Source organism: Amblyomma mixtum, chromosome 5, assembly GCF_055824585.1.
Source record: "Amblyomma mixtum isolate Tamu chromosome 5, ASM5582458v1, whole genome shotgun sequence".
Classification (NCBI taxonomy): Eukaryota; Metazoa; Arthropoda; class Arachnida; order Ixodida; family Ixodidae; genus Amblyomma; species Amblyomma mixtum.
Window position 1 is genome coordinate 189,570,701 of NC_143016.1, and position 21,659 is coordinate 189,592,359.

Consider the following 21,659-nt stretch of genomic DNA (forward strand, 5'->3'; position numbering starts at 1 on the left):
GTCTGGCATCAGCTGAATTTGAAGCTTCTTCTATCCGAGCTTTACCGCTATGTTGAACAAAACCTTGTTTGGTGGTCTGGTGCGTCACCCCCCTCACGCCATATCCTCATGCCCTGCTTCGATGTGAAACTCGCTCTTTCCATATGGCGTGTGATTTGGTGACGAATCGCATGCAAAACTTTTTGATCAAACATATAGCAGCAGAAAATGCATCATAATTACTAATAGATGCCGCGTCTCTTGGCAACTTGTTCCAAAGTTTAATGGCTAAAAGCTGAGATGAGGATTTGAGCTAGTTAGTCCTGGAATGCGGCAGAAATATTTTGAATGGGTGGTCAGTGCGTTGAGATAATATATGCAAACGATGGCGAATCTGTTTGAGTCGGAAAGTGGTAGTGCTGTGGTCAAGTTCAAAAAAATATTGGATTCAAAGGAATGCGTCCTCATCGCTGAAGGGTTCGAAGAATCAGAGTTTTGGGGCTGGTTAATGCTGTCGTGTGTGTAGTTGCTTGTTATAGAACAAATTGCATGATTCCGTAATGATTCGAGTGATTGTGTTAAATAACCCTGATGCGGATTCTAAATAATGGAGGCATATTCCAGCTGCGGTCTGGCTGGAGCGTTGTACGTCAAAAACTTTATGTGTCTGGTGAGGCCATGTAGAGTGTTTTTCTAATTAGTCGTAGTGTTTTACTTGCCTTACTGATGGTGTATTCTTTGTGCTGACTCCATGTTAAGTTAGTTGACAAGGTGACATCAAGGTATTTGAACTGATTTACCTGCTCAAGGGGGCATTATTGATATTATAAGAAAATTATATTTTGTAGCAACACGTCACACCATAATGATAATGAATTTGGATCCTTCTTTAGAAGGTCAGAATCGTTAGGTTCATTAACCTGACGATAAATGATGCAGTAATCTGCATACAGCCGAATTGTGGCACAATATTATTGGGGCTATTATTTGTGTACAACAGCATTAGTAGTGGACCTAAGATGGATCCCCAAGGTACTCCAGATTTAACAGCAGTAGTGGATGAAACAAGTGTTGTCTAGTAGGACATCGCCAGGTTAATGAACCTAAGGATTCTCATCGTCTACAGAAGGATCTGAATTCATTATCATCATGGTGTGACGTGTGGCTAATGCAGGTTTATTTTAACAAAACCAAGGTGATGACATTCGGTACATGATGCTCCAACATATCGTTTTCTTACAATATCAATAATCTATCTCTTAGGAAATTCTGGATCTAATTTAAAATGTTTTCATTTACATTAAAAAAGTTCAAATTTTTGCAAGTAGATAGTGGTGAGGAACCAGGTCGAATGCTTTCTAAAAATCAATGAACACAGCATCAGTCTGACCCGAGTCAGTCAGTCAGTAACCGAGTGAATATCAGTGATGAGTTCAAAAAGCTGTGTTTCACAGGATTTCCCATTCTGAAAGCCATGCTGGTTTGGAAAAAGCAGATTGTTAATTACTAAGTGCTGCACAATATCACTGTACAGAATATGCTCAAGGATTTTACATGGTATTGACATTATTGATATTGGTCTGTAGTTACTGCAGTCACCATGATTGCCGAATTTGTAAATGGGGATGACATGCGCGAATTTTTAGTTGTACGGTAAGGTACTCTTATATATAGATTGCTGCAATGGCTTAGAAAAAAAAGTGGATGAATGTGGAGCAGTAATTTCTAGTTATGTGGTGGATAACTAGAAATTACTGCTCCAGGTTGCAAAATCAGGGTCTTTTATTTGTAGCAGAAAAAACACCTAGAAGTGAGAGCGGAAAAAATTAGCAATGCAGCAGTATAGTTAGCCTAGCCTAGCCTGGCCTAGCCTAGCCTAGCCTAACCTAGCCTAACCTAGCCTAACCTAGCCTAACCTAGCCTAACCTGGCCTAACCTAACCTAACGTACTAGCTTAGCCTAGCCTAACTCAACCTAACCTAACCTAACCTACTAGCCTAACCTAGCCTAGCCTTAACTTAACCTAACCTACCAGGCTAGGCTAGGCTATTCTATTCTGGGCTAGGCTATTCTAGGCTAGGCTATTCCAGGCTAGGCTAGGCTAGGGTACGTGATTTTGATGGGGCTAAAGTTGTAACAAAAAGAAACTTTGAAGTGCACATGGCTTTGACGTGACTAAAGTGTCAGTTGGAACAAACTGAAGAATTGAATTAATGATATTTCTCTGTGTATTTTATGTATACTTTTGTGTTGCTACGAAGGAAGATCGGAAGGTGTGAGCCTTTGCATCGTATCGATTTCAAGGGGAATTCCCACCTAGTTGATGATGGAGTGTGTTGTGTCCACAATGCAGGGAGCGGATGCCCGAGGTGCATGCACACCTGGCCAAGCACGATGTGTCCTGGGCCATTGTGACCACCAAGTGGTTCGTCTGCCTCTTTGCAGAGGTGCTGCCCACAGAGGTACGTGCAGGGGGGGGGGAGCTTCGTTCACCTGAGCCGCATTTTCTTGTGTAGGTTGCAAGAACAGTGCAGAGCATATTTCGCCCACTTTTATTCCCACAGTGGAGTGAGGATCAGAGTGATGCATCTGTCATTCTGCATCTGTCATTGCCCGATCCTGTAGGAAGCATATTGGTGCCTGTCTGCTACTTAACGAGATGCTGACCAAGAGATTAAGAAAAAAATGGCTGAGGCTTAGCTAAGGTTAAGCCTAGTCAGATGCGAAGCATATTGATGGCTAGGCTTGGTAATACATGGCTTTCCTTGGTTGAATACTTGGTCATTTTAATACAACCGCTAGAAGCCTTCATCGTGGGGGAAGACAACGGCATGGAGGAGAAATTCTTTGGAGGAGAAATTCTTGAGGCCCGTGTACTGTGCGATGTCAGTGCACGTTAAAGAACCCCAGGTGGTCGAAATTTCCGGAGCCCTCCACTACGGCGTCTCTCATAGCCTTAGTCGCTTTGGGACGTTAAACCCCATAAACCAAACCAAACCACAACGGCATGGCTACAGCGGAACGCCGACTAACCCCGAGACGTGCGTTGGGTGCGCGCCTGGACTGCCATGGAAGCCGCGTCCGCCTGCCCGGTGGAGCGAGCGTTTCACCTACACCGAGTGTGAACGCGCGTTCGAAATGCGCAGGAGTGTGACGTCACCATACCACGTGATTCACACGGCGTGCAACCGCAGCGACGGCACAAGTTGGAGCCCCGTCTCTCATCTGTCGTGACGTCATTGTGTCACGTGGTGTGACGTCACAGTGCCACGTGGTCTGCACGGCGTGCAACCGCAGCGACGGCACAAGTTGGAGCCCCGTCTCTCATCTGTCGTGACGTCATTGTGTCACGTGGTGTGACGTCACAATACCACGTGGTCTGCACGGCGTGCAACCGCAGCGACGGCACAAGTTGGAGCCCCGTCTCTCATCTGTCGTGACGTCATTGTGTCACGTGGTGTGACTTCACCATACCACGTGGTCTGCACGGCGTGCAAGCGCAGTGACGGCACAAGTTGGAGCCCCGTCTCTCATCTGTCGTGACGTCATTGTGTTACGTGGTTTGACGTCACAATACCACGTGGTCTGCACGGCGTGCAACCGCAGCGACGGCACAAGTTGGAGCCCCGTCTCTCATCTGTCGTGACGTCATTGTGTCATGTGGTGTGACGTCACCATACCACGTGGTCTGCACGGCGTGCAACCGCAGCGACAGCACAAGTTGGAGCCCCGTCTCTCATCTGTCGTGACGTCATTGTGTCACGTGGTGTGACTTCACCATACCACGTGGTCTGCACGGCGTGCAAGCGCAGTGACGGCACAAGTTGGAGCCCCGTCTCTCATCTGTCGTGACATCATTGTGTTACGTGGTTTGACGTCACAATACCACGTGGTCTGCACGGCGTGCAACCGCAGCGACGGCACAAGTTGGAGCCCCGTCTCTCATCTGTCGTGACGTCATTGTGTCATGTGGTGTGACGTCACCATACCACGTGGTCTGCACGGCGTGCAACCGCAGCGACAGCACAAGTTGGAGCCCCGTCTCTCATCTGTCGTGACGTCATTGTGTCACGTGGTGTGACGTCACAATACCACGTGGTCTGCACGGCGTGCAACCGCAGCGACTGCACAAGTTGGAGCCCCGTCTCTCATCTGTCGTGACGTCATTGTGTCACGTGGTGTGACGTCACAATACCACGTGGTCTGCACGGCGTGCAACTGCAGCGACGGCACAAGTTGGAGCCCCGTCTCTCATCTGTCGTGACGTCATTGTGTCACGTGGTGTGACGTCACAATACCACGTGGTCTGCACGGCGTGCAACCGCAGCGACGGCACAAGTTGGAGCCCCGTCTCTCATCTGTCGTGACGTCATTGTGTCACGTGGTGTGACGCCACCATACCACGTGGTCTGCACGGCGTGCAACCGCAGCGACGGCACAAGTTGGAGCCCCGTCTCTCATCTGTCGTGACGTCATTGTGTCACGTGGTGTGACGTCACAATACCACGTGGTCTGCACGGCGTGCAACCGCAGCGACGGCACGAGTTGGAGCCCCGTCTCTCATCTGTCGTGACGTCATTGTGTCACGTGGTGTGACGTCACAATACCACGTGGTCTGCACGGCGTGCAACCGCAGCGACGGCACAAGTTGGAGCCCCGTCTCTCATCTGTCGTGACGTCATTGTGTTACGTGGTTTGACGTCACAATACCACGTGGTCTGCACGGCGTGCAACCGCAGCGACGGCACAAGTTGGAGCCCCGTCTCTCATCTGTCGTGACGTCATTGTGTCATGTGGTGTGACGTCACCATACCACGTGGTCTGCACGGCGTGCAACCGCAGCGACAGCACAAGTTGGAGCCCCGTCTCTCATCTGTCGTGACGTCATTGTGTCACGTGGTGTGATGCCACAATACCACGTGGTCTGCACGGCGTGCAACCGCAGCGACGGCACGAGTTGGAGCCCCGTCTCTCATCTGTCGTGATGTCATTGTGTCAAGTGGTGTGACGTCACAATACCACGTGGTCTGCACGGCGTGCAACCGCAGCGACGGCACGAGTTGGAGCCCCGTCTCTCATCTGTCGTGACGTCATTGTGTCACGTGATGTGACGTCACCATACCACGTGGTCTGCACGGCATGCAACCGCAGCGACGGCACGAGTTGGAGCCCCGTCTCTCATCTGTCGTGACGTCATTGTGTCAAGTGGTGTGACGTCACAATACCACGTGGTCTGCACGGCGTGCAACCGCAGCGACGGCACGAGTTGGAGCCCCGTCTCTCATCTGTCGTGACGTCATTGTGTCACGTGATGTGACGTCACCATACCACGTGGTCTGCACGGCGTGCAACCGCAGCGACGGCGCGAGTTGGAGCCCCGTCTCTCATCTGTCGTGACGTCATTGTGTCACGTGGTGTGACGTCACAATACCACGTGGTCTGCACGGCGTGCAACCGCAGCGACGGCACGAGTTGGAGCCCCGTCTCTCATCTGTCGTGACGTCATTGTGTCACGTGGTGTGCACGGCATGTAACCGTCACGAAGGGCTTGGGTTACCTATTGTAATATGCTTCGCATAAAGCATAAAAGGTATACGAATTCATCAGTTGTCCAGATGTGTGTGGTGGTGCCCCAGATGTTGTAGTGTGGGGTTCCAGATTAATTTAGATTAATACTCTTTAGTGAGGGGCTGTGTTACGGAACAGCAAGACATGGCCCATTGGAAGAGAGAGAGTGCTCATATAGAGCAGCAAGAGGGTAGCAGCATGGCTTCTTGCAGGGGACCTGTTGAAATCTGTCGGCCGAGTTCCGAGAGGGAGTTCCACGGCACTGCCATCGGAAGTCCAGGGAAGCGCAGAGATTTCAAGGGTGGTGTTGATGTGCTGTGTTCTTAAACTCAAGCGTGCAGGCCTGGCCGACTCAGTGACAACTGTCACAGAAAACGTCTTTTGTGCTCTCTCATGCCCTCCCTTACGGCGCGGCACTCCAGCACGCTCCGGGGGAGCTTCGCAGGTTACTGCATCCTCTTTGCCCCGTTGTCACCGCTTTGAAAAAGAAGCGAAAAGTGTGCTGTTGGCCTATCAGAGTTGCGGTGAGCTGCGGACAGTTGGGATGAAGCAGGCAGCGAAAGAGGTTGGGTGGTGTGTCTGTGGGCGTGGAGCGCCGAATTATCGTCGCTGAGGCACGCGTTCCATCGCACAAGGCCCGCAGCCTTGGAGACATCAACACATCGACAGCCATCCGAACTGGAGTCGCTGCCTCGGAACCTGTTTGTGGATTGTCCGCCGGAATTCTCCTTTTCTTGCCTAGTGCAACATTGTCTATTTCTGCCTGTAATGTACTGTATGCCTCTATTCATCTTCCGCTAGTTAGATGACTTTACTTTTGTATTGTCCATCTCTTGCTTTTCACATTTCATGCTTTGTATAGTTGTGATTCTGCTGCTTCTCGTGTTCGTTTTTACCTTTTTGTGTTTCTCCCTACTGTAAAGAAAATGCTTTGTTTTAAACCCTCAACTCCCTGAGTTCCTTCTCGATGACTGACACACGTGCACCACGCACGGTCTGACCGACTTAATGAATAAATTTTTGTCCCACGCGCGCTTTTCGGCCACAGGGAAGCATAAAGTGGGCCCTGTGCCTCAATGGCTTGTGCCAGGCAGCCGGTCGACGAGCGGCAGCTGTGACAAGGGACTATCACAGCGTTGCTGTTGAGAGAAAAAAGATGGGGAAAAGCAGCTTCCTTCCCCCTAAATGGCAATGGCGTGCAGTTTTGCGAGAGGCTAGCACACAAGTGGTATTAGCGAGAGACCTGATTGGTGAAAAGCTCACCAGAGTGTACATTTCACAAGCATCCCCCAAGTAGCAGGATGCTAGGCTGTGCATGTGGTGCGAAAGGGCTGGTGGCACACATCGCAGTTAAAAACTAGCCAGATGTGCACCTAGGAAGGTTGCGTCAGCTAAGGGCCTAGTGGTGCCCAGTTAATCTTGTCACCATGGGGCCTGATGGGGAACCAGTGGAAATGCGCATAGCAGGAACGCATGCTGCCAATTCTTGGGACCACTAAGGCAATGCGTTTGATACTTCAAACGGCTGAGACAGCTCCGGGTAGCAAGGTGTTGAGTTCGATGCTTGGTTTTGAAGCGATAGCTTCACTCTGCTAGGTAAAGCCGGGTATCACTGTGTGTGCAACATGGCAGGTGGCGCTAAGAGAGCAACCCAGGAGGCAGGTTGGCAACCTAGGTCACGCGACCTTGCAGTGCCATCACAACCTGCCCAATGAACAGTGAGCAAACTGCCCACTGTGGTAGGTGACCATTAAATTAATGAAGTGGTCGCTCGGGAAGAGCAACCTGGGCCACACAAAGCACACCGCTACAAGCACCTGCCATCCCAGGGCAGTGGCGCATCTCTTAACCACTGTGCCAGGAGGGGGTAAATAAGGACTCCCAGGGATCTGTGAATGCATAAAATAGAGAATGATCTTCTGCCCCAATATGCCCTCAAGGCGGAGCTTATGTGTCCCCTCTCTTTTAAGAGTGTTTGGCCATGCATCTGCTTCACTTGGTTTGTTGGCGCTGCCTTGTCTATGCAATGGCTGGTGTAGTTGTCTGGGCAGAAAGACCGAAGAATGTGTGTGTCGAAAGAGGTCTATGGTTTCCTTTACTCTGCTTACTTAGTTGTTTTTTTATTAATGAAAACCAAAAAGTAACTCAGAAGTAATTTGAATTACGCTTGGAAGTAATTGTTATGCAGTGCCATTATGTATTGCACATAGTAATTTTTAATTAATTTAATTGCATTTGTACATTTTTAGGAAGATAATTTGTGCTGTAATTTAATTCGTTTTCAAACAAGGAATTAATTGGCACATATTGAATCCACCACTACTTAAACTCTAGGAGTGAATGCACGTGCACATATGTATTGAGATACCTCTTCCTGAGAATAATTGAGTGCTGTTTATGAGACTGCTGAGGAAACATTTCTTTCAACATTTTGTAGGGAATGTACATTTTGTCACCATTGCTGCTGCTGCTCCCTCATCTGCTTCAACTGCTATCCAAATTGATCTGGTCAAGAAGCATAGCTACTCCATGTGGCAAAGTCTGATCAGTAGTAACGTGAACAAATGCCCATGGTTATCCAGTGACGTCCCAAACCATGCTGAAAGCAGCAAACATGGCGCGGCTCTTCAGGTAGCCGTGGCTGCTCCCTTGTAATTCTGGCTTAATCCATCTCTGCTTGGCGTATGATTACGAATTCTTGAAGTTTATCAAAAGAAAGTACTCTGTAGAGTTATTTAATTACTATACTGTAGAGTTATTTAATTACTATACATGGAGGCTAACAAAGAGGGTTCAGCTTCAGTTAAGGACAACGCAGCGAGGTATGGCAAGGAAAATGGTATGGGTGTAACGTTAAGAGATCGGAAGCGGGTGGAGTGGGTGACGGAACAAACGTGGGTTAATGACATCGTAGTCGAAATCAAGAGGAAGAAATTAGGGCTTGGGCAGGGCATGTAATGCAAAGGCGAGATAACCGCTGCTCCTTAGGGGTAACGGAGGGGATTCCAAGAGAAGGCAAAAATAGCAGGGGGCGGCAGAAAGTTTGCGGGGATACGGTGGTCGCAATTGGCGAAGGACAGGGTTAGTTGGAGAGACATGGGAGAGGCCTTTGCCCTGCAGTGGGTGTAGTCAGGCTGATGATGATGACGACGATGACTCACTTTCAGCCATAGTTAAGGAGCCATGGAGTGGGAAGTCACTGTGAATCAGTAAGTTGCGGAAGGGAACTTGAAATTTCTCACATATCGTAGTGGTTTGTGTGTGTGATGCTTTGGAGAAAGCTAGTGGCAATCTTAATCTGCAGATCGCGAAAGATTTACGGGCCTCCGTGGCTTCTGCAAGGCAGCATTAACACACTTTTTGGAAGTTAAAATGAACTTGGAGGCAGAAGGTGCAAAGCAGCAGATGCAGAAAAAGTGTTAACTTGGAGAAGAATTGAAGGTAGTGGAAAGAAAAAAAAAAAGCTGGGAACAGCTGACAAAGCAGAAGTTACCAATGATGTGAGGTGGGTAACATAAACAGTCTGAAGAAGACTTAACGAAGACATACGTGAAATGAAATGCCATACTAACGTGTTCAAACACTCTTTCCGTGCGCCATAAATGAATGGAATAAGCTGCCTCATAGTATTGTTGAATGCCAGTCCGAGGCAAAGTTCCGAGCACTGTTGTCGGAACTGTGATGTACACGCATGTTGTTTTCCTGCTTTTCCTCCTCTTGCCCTTTCCCGACCAGTTGACTGGTGTGAATGCCCTGTGGACATCCTCTGCCTTTCCTATCCTGTACAAAAAGTTGGCACATGCTGCAATTATGCCTTCATGGCGCTGCAGAAATGTAAATAAATAAATAAATAAATAAAAGGCAGGTGACATTGTCAGTGTCCAGCTTGAACGAAAGGAAGCTGAGCTTTAAGGAAAGGTGAGGCCAGAAATAACTTAGGTTGTGTGTTTTCATTGTTAGAAGCTTCTGCTGCTTTTCTGCATTTCTGCATTGCTGCATTCTGCTACATTTTTGATGTGCAGAAAATGTTGCTTTGGTAACTAACTCACTGCGTTTGTTATTCCTTGAAAATAACATGGCGAGGCCTTGAAAGTCCTTGAAAACCCTTGCTTTTTGAGCTGAGAAGCAGCATGAGCCCTGCATTGCTTAGCGCAGTGGTTTTACAAGACAGAAACTAACTAAAGGAACTAACTAGCCTGACATTGTTAAAGTATTATCCATCTCAGTGCTGCCATAACCGCTGTAAAAGCGACTAGTTTGTTCCTAGACTGGGACAAACTTTAGGCAGAGAAATTTCAGAAGGTGCAGGCATTTTTTGCATCTGTATACCCGTGTGTAGGTAAACGTTTTAACACAACAGCATTAAGAGTGAGTACTCAGAGCTATGCGCACTGTCACACTAACTCAGGATTGGTCAAGAGGGGTTGTGACATCACACATGTAGCTGTGGAATGAAAATGATTAAAACTGACGTTAAATGGTGAATACGAGCTCGTAGCGTGACTGAAATGGCATCATGACACATAAGGTGTAAAGCAAGTTAATTTGCCTGATAAGGAAATTGGGGTAGTTAGTTGGGAATTGAACCCATGGCCCTTGAGTTGTGATACGTTACCCCTGGGCCATTGAGGCACATTTGTTCGACCCAGTTAAAGGGAGAACTTGTGTGTCTTGTGGTGTATCACATGGGCTGATATGCCGACTGATGTGTGCTATTTAGAGTGTGTAATTAGAAGAGACACAAATTGAGAAAGAAAAAGTAGCAAATAACGATTAAAGGTGCACTGAAGAGGAATCTGAACTTCTCTTTTTGCCATGGGAACTCCATCTACACGTCGTTCCCAGCATTCTTAGAAACCTCGATTTATTGCCCTGTGTGGCTGATTTCCCTAATTAAATCGGAGTAAGGTCCAGCTCCCGCCATTTTTTTTATTTCCTCGCATACGGTGGGAGGAGTCGACCAATGCATGGAGTGCCTTTCAGGCAGTCGCGTGGCGACTTTGCTTTCCCTTTTATTTGTTTCTTTTTTTATAATTCCGTGAATAAATAGATCTAGTCAGAGACTACAAAGTTGCAAATTAGGCCCACGGGAATAAAAATACGCGTGGACTCTTTGCTTTCGCCGATCACTATGTATCACTCTGCCGATGGCACAGCGGCAAGCCGCCACGGGACTGGTTGAAAGGTTGGTCAACTCCTCCCACCGTCTGCGGGGAATTAATAAAAAAAAGGCGGGAGCCAGACGTTAATCAGATTTAAATTAGGGAAATCGGCCGCACAGGGCAATAATTCTAAGTTTCTAAGAGTGCTTGGAACGTGTAGATCGAGTTCCAGCCGTAAAAATACGAGTAGTGGTGACTGCAGTCCGGGGAACAGGAAAACAACGAGGATGTCTTCGAAACGGAACTCTTTATTCGGGCTGACAATGCCGTGTCATACTCGTAAGGCGGAGTTTAAGTGCCCCATAATTTTAAGCATATCACTGCTGGACTTTGATGCAGGAAAGAAATTATTTGGGAAGCGCCGATTTCACGGCACCATGACTGTGACGATGCGTTGCTCTGTTCTTGCCATTTGCAGTTTTTCAGCAGTGTAGTTTTGCTGTTGTATGCCTCAGAAGTTGTATTTCGGAGGGGTGGGTTGGAATTGCGCCTACAGGCAGCACGTGGATTGAAAGTTGCTGTGTGTCTGTGCAGACGGTGCTGCGTGTGTGGGACTGCCTCTTCCTGGAGGGCTCCAAGGTGCTCTTCCGGGTTGCCCTGACCCTGGTGTCCCACAGCCAGGCGGAGATCCTGGCGGCCGGCAACCTGGGCGAGGTGATGACCGCCTTCCGCAAGGCTGCCTCCGGGAACCACGCCACTGACTGCCACTCTTTCCTCCGGGTCAGTGCACGAGGCAGAGCTGCCGTGTGGTGACTCTCCTTTGTACCTTCCGTGCTGTTTGTGCTGAGCGTCTTCCCTTGCTGCCGGCCCTCCCTTACTGGGAGGAGCTGTAAAAGCAGCGAGGCACCCCATTCTGGCCTTGTGTTGTGTCTAACAGCCAGTGCAGATTTTGGTGCAGGGTGTGAATAATTGCTGCTGTGTTTGTCCTCAGTTTTGCTAAGCTGGGGCTCATGGGTTGTCTGAGCAGGCAGAAAGAAACTGGTCCTTCAATTAACTCACTTGGCAGGGATTCTTGTGAATGCCCCTCATGAACACTAGGTGCAGTGATTTGAATCACTAATTCATTTACTTACATATTTTATTCTGTTAATCTACAGTTGAGCCCACTTATAACGACCACAGATATAACGAATGCTCGCTTACTACAAATGAGGGCGGGGCAACTGTCAAAATATGCATGAGGGCAATGGCAATTTTTCTCAGATACAGCAATTAGCTGTGGCCACTGCACTCGGTTATAGGGAACGAGGAGATGCTGTGAACCCCGCAGTAGAAAAACAGACCTAAGAGCATCTCTCTCGCTCCGCAGTACCTCCTGGAAAGAACATGATGACCAAAAACAGCAATAGAAAGGCGGCACTGAAACTAGATAACAGGCAGCCAAGCGTGTGCTGGCTGGGCAAAAGCATCCGAGTGGGAAGCAGATGCACGAGACAGGGGCAGCGTTGAAAGCGGAGCTACTGTGCACAGTTGTGGGCCAACTAATGGCAGCTGTTTGAGAAGCATGAATGCCTCGCTAGTCACATGGTGTTTGTCGCCTGCCCAGTCGGCTCTCCACTTTTGTGCTGCTACCACGTGCAGGCCGTGCACAGGTATAGCAGGCAGTGCAGCTGATGCATTGTGTGTGTGGATGTGCGCAGCACAGCCTTTGTTGTGGCAAGGGCGCTGTTACGACAGATGACACTGTTGAAAAACTGCATGATCATCAGACACATGTGGATTTGGGCTGCACGCCATTGATGCACAGACAGCCTGATGTCACCTGGGATGACTTCGTTCGTGCAGATGCCACATCGTAGAGAGCCGTATTCTGACTAAGCCATCTTACGTGAAGTACCAGCACTCTCTGACCGCCAGAAATCTGATTAAGCTAGCCGACTTGCCACCAATTTCAGCCATGATTAGTTTTATCGCATCTCTAAAGTAAATTGTTGCAGCAAGGAACTCGGTAAGGAGAATAAGACAATGGTGGAGAGCTTGAAAAACACTGCGACAGGATCTGCTTTGAAGAAGTAGACACACATAACATACTACTATTTAAGAAAGCTATGACACTTTAGTAGGACTTTGAATTTTTGGCTGTAATTTTGGAAGTCCACTTACTATGAACATCGGATGGAATGAACGCAACCCCGGGTGGCCGTCAGGTTCGATATACAAGTGGGCTGGTACCTTTGCAAGCAGTCTTTCTCATTCTTCTGTTTCCTGTCTCTGCCCCTGATAACATTTACTGAGCTGACTTGGAAGCCCCCTGTGGAGCTTGTAAACAGAACCCTCAGCGAAGTCTGTCAGTGTGCTGCCATTGCCCTGAAATCTCAATTTCTAGCCTGGCACGAAGATATCTGGGCACAGCTTTGACTGCTGCGTTTCAGAGGAAAATTATTGATGAATGCTGAGCAGGTGTGCATGCGGCAAAAAAACAAAACAAAAAACAAAGGGGCATTGAGCTTTGCAATAATTACGAGGAACCCTTCGTGGTCTGACTGGTGGTGACAGGCAGAGGAACATCTCTCCATGTCCTCTTTCGCTGACCTGATCAGTGTGTGTAGCACTGTGCAGAGTGGTTGCCAGACAGTTCTTTTTTAAAAGGGAGTGCACCTTCCTCCCTTTCTTACTCCCACATTGGTGTTCACAGAGTGCTGTGGCTCCCCTGTGGGCCCACATGCAGGCCATCTTCCGGGAGCCCAAGTCCCTCAAGAGGGTGCACATTGAGCAGCTGCGGCAGACGTGTCGAGCCCAGGTGGTGGCCGCCGCGCAGAGGTGACTTCCGGCCCAGGGGCAAGGCGTAGCAACGGGGGAAAACACACACTTACGAGCGCCAAGCAACGGTGGCCTAGTTTCCCAAGTGCCATGATGACTGGAGTGCTTCCTTGGCAGTCCTGACTGGCTCAGGGTTGCCTCTTTTGGGACAACTGTGAAACACTTCTCGTTCAGTTTTACTGCACCAGGCCTAACTGCCACCTTTGGACACAAGGCAGCTGCTGTTCTGCTGAGCTTAGTTTGTCTCTGCTTGCCGACCTCGTGGACTGCTCTGTGCTTTCCCATCCTGTTTAAGGGGGGCTTTCAGCAAAAATTTTCTCATTTCTTGATGAATTTACATGAAATATTTTAAGGATATCAGAAAATATTTCTGTGACTATGCTTACAAAATCTCACTGTTATATCTAAAGAAAGTTGTTTTCTTATATACACCGGGTGTTTGAGCGAACACTTAAATTAAAAAATTTGCTTATCTATGAATAGCTTATCTGTGAAAATTTTTTGAAAGTGTTCGTTGAAACACCCGGTATATTTTTCCTCTCAATGTTGTGAAAAGGCTGCAGAGTCAAGAAAATGTGGCAAGAGGCTGCTTTAGCATTCATTGTGTTTCTACTGGCATGCTACAGGTGAAGACACTCTTAAAATTAATTTTTTTTGCAAAGCAAAAATTTTGGTTCTGAGTTTGTTGAGGTGCAATGTCCATTGACATGACTAGAGTCAGATGAAAAGTTCACGCAACAAGTTTGAAATTTGAAAATTTGAGAGACAAAGAACATCTTGACCTGCACTATGACCCTAGGGGTGCAACAAAACAGACGGGGTCGAAATAGATGAAATAGTTGCAAAGAAATGTGCGCCGCAAGGTAAGTATCTGGGCAGCAGAAAACCGTGACAAAGACAAACACCGATTGTTTGAGTGCTTCCCTGCAATGCACAGTTGCTGTGATTCGCGTAACAAGTTTTTTAGAGTACTTCCTGGTCTATTTCAGCAGTAAAACTTCAGGACAGCATAAAAACGCAGCATACAAGCAGACGCAAAAATGATCAACAAATCAGTTTTTTGGCCATTTTTTGGCGTTTCAAAGCTGTGCCCCCCTTTAAACTTTGTTGCGTTGCTTCCTCCTCTGTCCCTTGTCCAAAGGCAGCAGCCGCTGTGCCTGCTGGAAGCTGTGGCCAAAGACCTCCGTTACAAACTTGCCAATGCTTGTTTTACTGTGAGATAGCTTTAAGAGCGCACAGTTTTGTCTCTTTTCTTGTTTGCAAAATGTAAAAAAATGCTTACTGTGCGCACTTTTGTTACGTGTGTCACTCTACTGAAGTGCAGTGATTCCCTTTGAGACGATCTTGAAGGAACCACGAAAAATTCTTTTCTCCTATCACAAGTGCCCTCGAAAAGGAAACGTGAGCATGCTAGCTCCGTCCAAATACCTGTATGTTACATGAAAACGATGAATAAAATGGCCTTGTAGCGAGGAAATTATGATGGTTTTGTTTGTGAAGGTATTCGGAAAGCAGGCATTTTGTGCGCTTCCATTGGGTGAGCTGCAGTGAGGGCATGATGCAAACTCGTGTCATTCTACTTGAAAACAGCATTGTGGACTAATTTTTTTGTCATTTCTTTCTTCTCTCTCTCTCTCTGTCCAATCTGTTTTTCTTTTTTCGTTTTCCTTTGGCTCTCAGCACTGCAAAGGTGCACAGTGGGCTAACCGTGCTGTGCTGGCTCTCAGATCACATGATCTTTGCTTTCTCCCATTATCTTGCTCCTCCCACAATATGGCTGTTATCATGTATAAATCCCTTGCACCATGCATGTTTCAGTCCGCAGTGAAAACGTGTTTTGTGATGCCATATCAGTTCAAAACTTATTTTTTTTTTACTTTGTCCAAGCTCTGTACTCCTATGCACCTTTTTGTTCCCCGGAAACTGAGATCTGGCACAACTGTCTCAACACTTGCAAGCAAGCTTCCTGCTGGAAAGATTCCCCACTCCATCGCTTTCTTGTTGGGAAGCATTCTTTTATTTATTTTTCTCTTGCTTGCTTTCAGAATGCTGTGTGGACTCCCGCGATACGCATTGCGCAGTTGCCGTGGTTTGCAGTCAGTGTGAAAGTTTGTCTTAACTGAAAGACGTGCGAAACAATTCATCTTAAGTATTTTTTTTTTTTTTGCATTGAGTCAGTGGGAAACCAACCAAATGTTCTCACGTTCATCATATCCGAAAATTCGACCTGCGCAAGATTGCCCTAACGGGGCTCACTGTCATCGTCATCATCATCAGCCTGACTACGACACTGCAGGCCTCTCTCGCGTCTCTCCAGTTAACCCTGTCCTGTGCAAACTGTATTTGTTGTTAAGTTGTTTGTTTTGTAACATCTTTGCAACAGAAGCTTTTCAGTAATTGTACATTAGCCACATTCACAGCCTTGAGCTCTGAGCACCTGTGTGCATCGGCTAAAATTAGCTATGTCCGCTGAAAATCGTTTTGCAACTCGTTCATCCCTCTCATCACAAAACAATTCCTCCACCTGTCAGCTTGGCTGATGCTGTTTCTTAAAGCACGTAATGTTCAGTTATGCATGGGTGCACATTGGGTGCATATCCAGAAGTGGGCATTTTGCGTGGACACGGGTGGCCTACAGTAGTATTTTTGGCAGAGGACACGGCATAGCACATGCAGTTTTATTTTAATGTGCGGGGGTGAAGTTCATGTCCCAATGCAGGTGCAGCTAAGTTGGAAGTTATTAGATATATATTTTTGTTTTGCCTCCTGCATGAACACGGAGGAATTTTTCAGCTCTCAGTTTGCTAGCATCTGCTAGACCTGAATTGTGGTGATCGCTGACACATTGCTATGCACTCTGCATGCATTGTGGACGCGACCTAAACATTATCAAAATCCGCATATACAAGGCACGGTGTCCTCTGATGCGGGCACTGTGAATCGTGCCAAGACCTGAGAAATCGTGTAAAAACAAAGCCAGGCATGCAAAATGAATGCAGGAAAATTGTTTTGAAATGGACACATTCATACTTTTCGGTAGCTCTGATATGACTCCAGTGAGTGTGATTTCATCTGCTTGTTTTGCTAGTACTAGTACCTTGAAGTGCCTATAATATAATGGTTTGTTTACATAATTGGTATGACATGAATCGGTCAGAAAAGGTATAACTAACACTTTGAAAGCAGTTTTGAATTGCAATGTGGATTTATGAGGACCTCGCAGAAATTGCATAACTAATCATTAGAGAAGGTGGGACTTTGTGGGCTCTTGGCGTATTTGAACAAAGCCCCCCCTCAAGTAAAACTTGTTACTGGGCGAGTTGGTGCATAGTTTCTGAAAAAAGTTAGTGCAACACAAAAAAAAACAATCACAAGAAAGAAAGACAGGACGACGCGCTCCCATCTTTCTTTCACGTCGTCCTGTCTTTCTTTCTTGTGGTTGTTTTTTTGTGTTGCACTAACTTTTTCGAAAAAAAAAAGCCCCCCCCCCCCCCCCCCTGGAGCACAGACCTTTGGGCTAGTTGGTTCATAGCAGACACGTACAAGCGCAAAAAAACACGGACAGAGAAGAGACTTGGACAACACGAGCGCTTACTTTCAACTGAAGGTTTATTGATACACAAGCACAATTATATACACCTTGCTGCATGACGTCAAACTGATAGCCCTGCCGATAGCCCCCCCCCCCCCCCCCCTTCCCCACTGCGTAACAGTTAGCACCTGAAGGGGTTGTTTATATGTTCTGAGTGCGGCACAGCATGACATGCTCCTTTGAATGGGCAGTACACCAAATATGCTCCCTCCACCAGGCTGTCCACTCACCTTTGATTACTACGGCGTTGCGTGAGCTTGTGGTCAAAATATTCCCGGTTATTAGGGAAGCTCATTTACATTAAAAATGCTGAGCACGTTGGCGTGTACGTGCGGTTGGCTTGCAATCCACGTGGATGTTGTAACCATGGAAATGATGCCATCAAGAGATGCAGCTGCAGGTTGTCATGGACAGGCCGCTATGGTATGCAAGCATCCTTTATGTTATTGTCAGATGTTCTGATTGGAAGTGCCCAACTTAGCCGCTGAGCACATTAATTCAGCAAGTAAGCGTCTCTGGAATAAGATGTCTTTGTTTGCTTGTATTTTGGATTCTACCATAAAATACCGAGCAAGCAACCACCTAAATTTTTTGGTAATCGTGAAATATTAGAGGATGGGCACTTGCTAGGTCCAGGCGTGAAAATCCAGAATGGAGACATGGTGGAATGGACCCGTACTTGGTCCGACGACTGATCATTAAATTCAAGACGGTGGCCAGGTGGGCATGGTATTGCTTGAACAAGGCAAATGCGAGAGGAAAAATGAACAGTGCATTGGAAGATATGAAAAACCGGGTGATTAAAACACGGCTAATCTTCGTCACTGAATCCATCGGACAACTCTTGCGACTCTGAACAAAACTTGTTGGTAAGGGCGCCGTGATCCTTGGGCACGGATGGCGATCCCATTCCTGCTAGGCGTTGATGAAGTGCTCCGTCCTCACTGCCGTCCAGGCAAGTGTAAATGCTGCAGCCCTCGGAAGAATTCCCGTATCACACCTTCCAGTACTGCTGCCCACGCTGCGGACACGAACTTCAGGATGTCTTGCCGCGACAGCTTCTGTGGGATCCCTTTGTTGGATTCCTTTGGAAACTGCGTATCATCTGAACGATATCACTGCCGCGTTCACACACCTCCCCTACCTCCGCGATGAGCATCACAAGGATTCCGACAGTGGGTGTTTGATGTGGCGTTACCGTGTTTTTGAACGTCTCCTGGATACTGGATGTAATTGCATGAACATTTGCTTAGTATTTTAGGAATATTCAAATTCTCGAGAAAAAGGGGGTAGAATGGAAAGTTGGGCGAGTTGGTATACGTTCATTTTGAGTGGAAAAACAGTGCGAAGGGACGGAAGACAAAGATGAAGGAAACCACACGGACAAGCTCAGCACTCGTGTCGTTCTGTCCCTTCGTGCTGTTTTTCCGCCCAAAAAGAAAAGGGGGTGGGGGCTTATTTGAGCATGGGGGGATGCTTGGTATTTTACGGTATAACTGAATAACTCTCTCGTTTCTCTACCCCGGTTTCTGCAATTAGTTTAGAACTTATATCGGTGCAGCACAAAACAACCTGCTGGAACGTAGAAACTTGGCTTGAAGAATGTCACAGAGGCCCTCCAGAAAAAGAAAGAAGCTTAATTTGAGGCTTTCTCAGACTTGCAGGGAAGGGGCTGTCAAACTGGGTTCCGCATACTTTTTTCATTTCGAGGCCTGAATGCACGCAGGCTTCAAATTCCACGTTTCTTTAGAACCTAATTGCACTGCGATTTCTTGCAGCAGACAGTTTCACCACACAGCGGTTCATCATTAATTGAATTTGGGCATTTCTTGAGGGGCCTTTCCTATGCTGCTTTTCGCTCACGTCATTCACAAAGAATGAGAATTAGGAAGCGGGTATTCCTCGGCAGTTTTCCAAAGCTGCTGGGGTTCCTCCCGAGGGTGAAAAGATTGAGAACTGCTGCTTGGGTCCTTGGACTGAAGCACTTTGATGTGACTAGGCTTGTGATGCCCAGTGCAATAGCTATGGTTGACTTGGTCATCGTTCTGCTTTTGTTGCTTATGCAATGAATGGGGAGTGCATGTCATTCTACTGCGTTTGACGTCTGGAATGGTATTAGCTAAGATGTGCTCGGTGCTCTCTGTTCGCATTTAGCAGACAAGGGAATGCAAAGAGGCACTCGTTATACATGACGGAAGACAACAGTCACTGAAGCCAATGAGCACAGAGGATGTTTTAAAAATTTCGCTATGCTCCTTGGTTTCGGTGACTGCTGGCTTCTGCCATGTCTGTTGCCATTTGTTGCTTTTGGATTTGGCACCAGCTCTGCACGAACATCTTTTGCACCTTCAAGTAATTTCCCACTTTATGCGTGCGGTTTGTGCCATATCTCAAGCTAAAAACTTAAAAAACATAGCGATACCTCAACATGCGGTAGGAGCTATGGAAAAGCTGTGTTGGAAATTTTTTGAGACAGCTTGCACGACACGATGGAGAGCAGCTAGTGCTTTGCTTTGGAATTAAACGCTGCATAAACCATGCTGTTACAGACTGTACAATGCAGTGAGAAGATCAAGTGCGCACTGGCTCATTTAGGCAGCTCTGTTCTGCCGTGTGTGTGAAATATCGCTCTCCAGCCGCACACAGGTGCCTCATTCAAGCAGCTCTGAAACTGCCTGCACATTTGGGGGGCCGCAGTGAAACGCAGCTGCAGAGGCAAAAGCCTGGCCTCCCCATTCATCGAGCCCACAGCCAGCAAGGACAGACCACAGGAACAGGCCAAAAGCCTCCCAGCTTCCAGACAGATTTGTCACCTGTTACTGCTTTGGTTGATTCTGTAGTTGCCGTATTCTTTCAAGAAAACTTGATTTATCGTTGCGCCTGTGCACAGAGGTGCTGCACCTGTGACATAGCGACCAGTGGCAGCAGGGATCCAGCCAGCATGAAAATTATCTGCCTCTCGCAGTGTTCACTGGTGTGTGCCAGATGCCTCGCGAGTGAAAAAATGGTCTTGTCTGCCTCCACCTGCCATGGTTGGCAGGTGCCAAAATGGAGAGGCAAGAGAGGATGACGGGCAATGGCTGTGGGTGGAAAAGTGCAGATGGAAACATAGGTGCCCCTTGCATTTGCTGTAATACCTTTGCTGAATGGCAGGTAGCACACTTGTACTAGCACACTTACATCGCATCAAGTTTAACAAAGTGAATTGGGGGTTAATTTTTTCTTGCCAAGCAGGCCCGAGCTACTCTAGCTGCTGTTCGGCTCAACCCTTATTGTTGACCATATGATCCAGGTATCTTCACTGGCACAACTTTTTTTTTACTCCCACTTTTTAAATTCGTCGACAACTTTGTTCTCTTTCAATGTTAGCAAGTGTGACAGTGGCTCTTGCAGCAGCCACCGCGTCCATTCAACACTGCTACAGGACTTCTTGCCTGGTTGTGAGACTTCTTTCCACGAGTTAGAACCCATCTCTCACCTGTATTTAAGATGGCCACTGACAAGGCCATCGCGCGGTACGCTGCCTGTGGCATGCACTTGTGTAGAAATAAGGCCATGTAAATTTGTGTTTTCAAAGAGAACACTTCGCCGGTTTATCTGCGACAGCGGAAAATCCCCGTTCTGCAGAAAAATCTCATGTCGATGGTGGCAGCACCAGCGAAAAATCTGGACTGGTCGAAAGGCAACTACGTCGCGAGAAGCGGCGGATTTGAAAAGTCATTAAAACAAACCTGGTGATTAAAAGGCCGCCATGACTCAAACATCATTAGTACATGTAAGTATATAAAGTAAATGAAATGTGCTCTTTAGAAAATTGGGGTAATAAGTCGGGAATCGAACCAGAGAGTCAGACATGCTACCCCTAAGCCACGCAGGCATGTTCATCCGGCTTTTCGAAAGAGGCCTATATGTATGTCGTGGTCATTCACAAAACAACTGCGACTGTGAAAGATTGGTTTAGGTTTATTGGGGTTTATTGTCCCAAAGCCCATGAGTGACGCCGTAGAGGAGGGCTCTGGAAATTTCGACCACCTGGGGTTCTTTAACATGCACTGACATCGCACAGTACATGGGCCTCTTGAATTTTGCCTCCATCGAAATTTTGCCGCGACGGCTGGGTTTGAACCCGCGTCTTTCGGGCCAGCAGCCGAGCGCTGTAACCACTGAGACACGGTGCGATTGTGAAAGAAGAAACATGTCTGTGCTCGCACAGGCAGGAGGAATCGCTGACTGGACCTGTTAAGTCGTACCCTTAATGTCCCCCAAATTCGCATGAGCCATGCTACTTACATTTAAGTAAAAAGGGTTTAGAATATGCAACAATTCATCAGGGACGATGCTTATGAGGTCAGCATCTTGCTTCCTCATACTTGTTAACAGCTGCAAGTAGTGAGCTATTGCGCACACAGCGACTCACTCCCAACTCGAGAATGACACGTGCGTTCCTGTTGACAAATTTGTAGTTTGAAACTGCAAACCCTCCGTTTTCAAAGGTGTATTCAGTGTCCCTTCATTGTAGAGCACAATAATGAGGACTTGTGGCTTAATTCTTATAACCAGTTCCTGAAAATGATCTTGTGCTACTTAGTCCTTTTGGC

General features: G+C 47.4%; 1 protein-coding gene across 2 annotated transcripts in view; it reads left to right on the forward strand.

Annotated features, from left to right (window-relative positions):
* Positions 1 to 14,946, forward strand: part of LOC149345197 (growth hormone-regulated TBC protein 1-A-like) — a 33,709-nt gene extending 18,763 nt beyond the window's left edge. The window contains exons 7-9 of one of the 2 annotated variants that reach the window (XM_089546500.1): positions 2,337 to 2,441; positions 11,244 to 11,429; positions 13,378 to 14,946. In XM_089546500.1, the coding sequence (XP_089402626.1) occupies positions 2,337 to 2,441; positions 11,244 to 11,429; positions 13,378 to 13,473 (387 nt within the window). In that variant the 3' untranslated portion in view covers positions 13,474 to 14,946. Of the gene's footprint in view, positions 1 to 2,336; positions 2,442 to 11,243; positions 11,430 to 13,344 lie in introns of both variants that reach the window. The other variant, XM_089546499.1, reaches the window with a different exon arrangement.
* Positions 14,947 to 21,659: the final 6,713 nt, after the last annotated feature.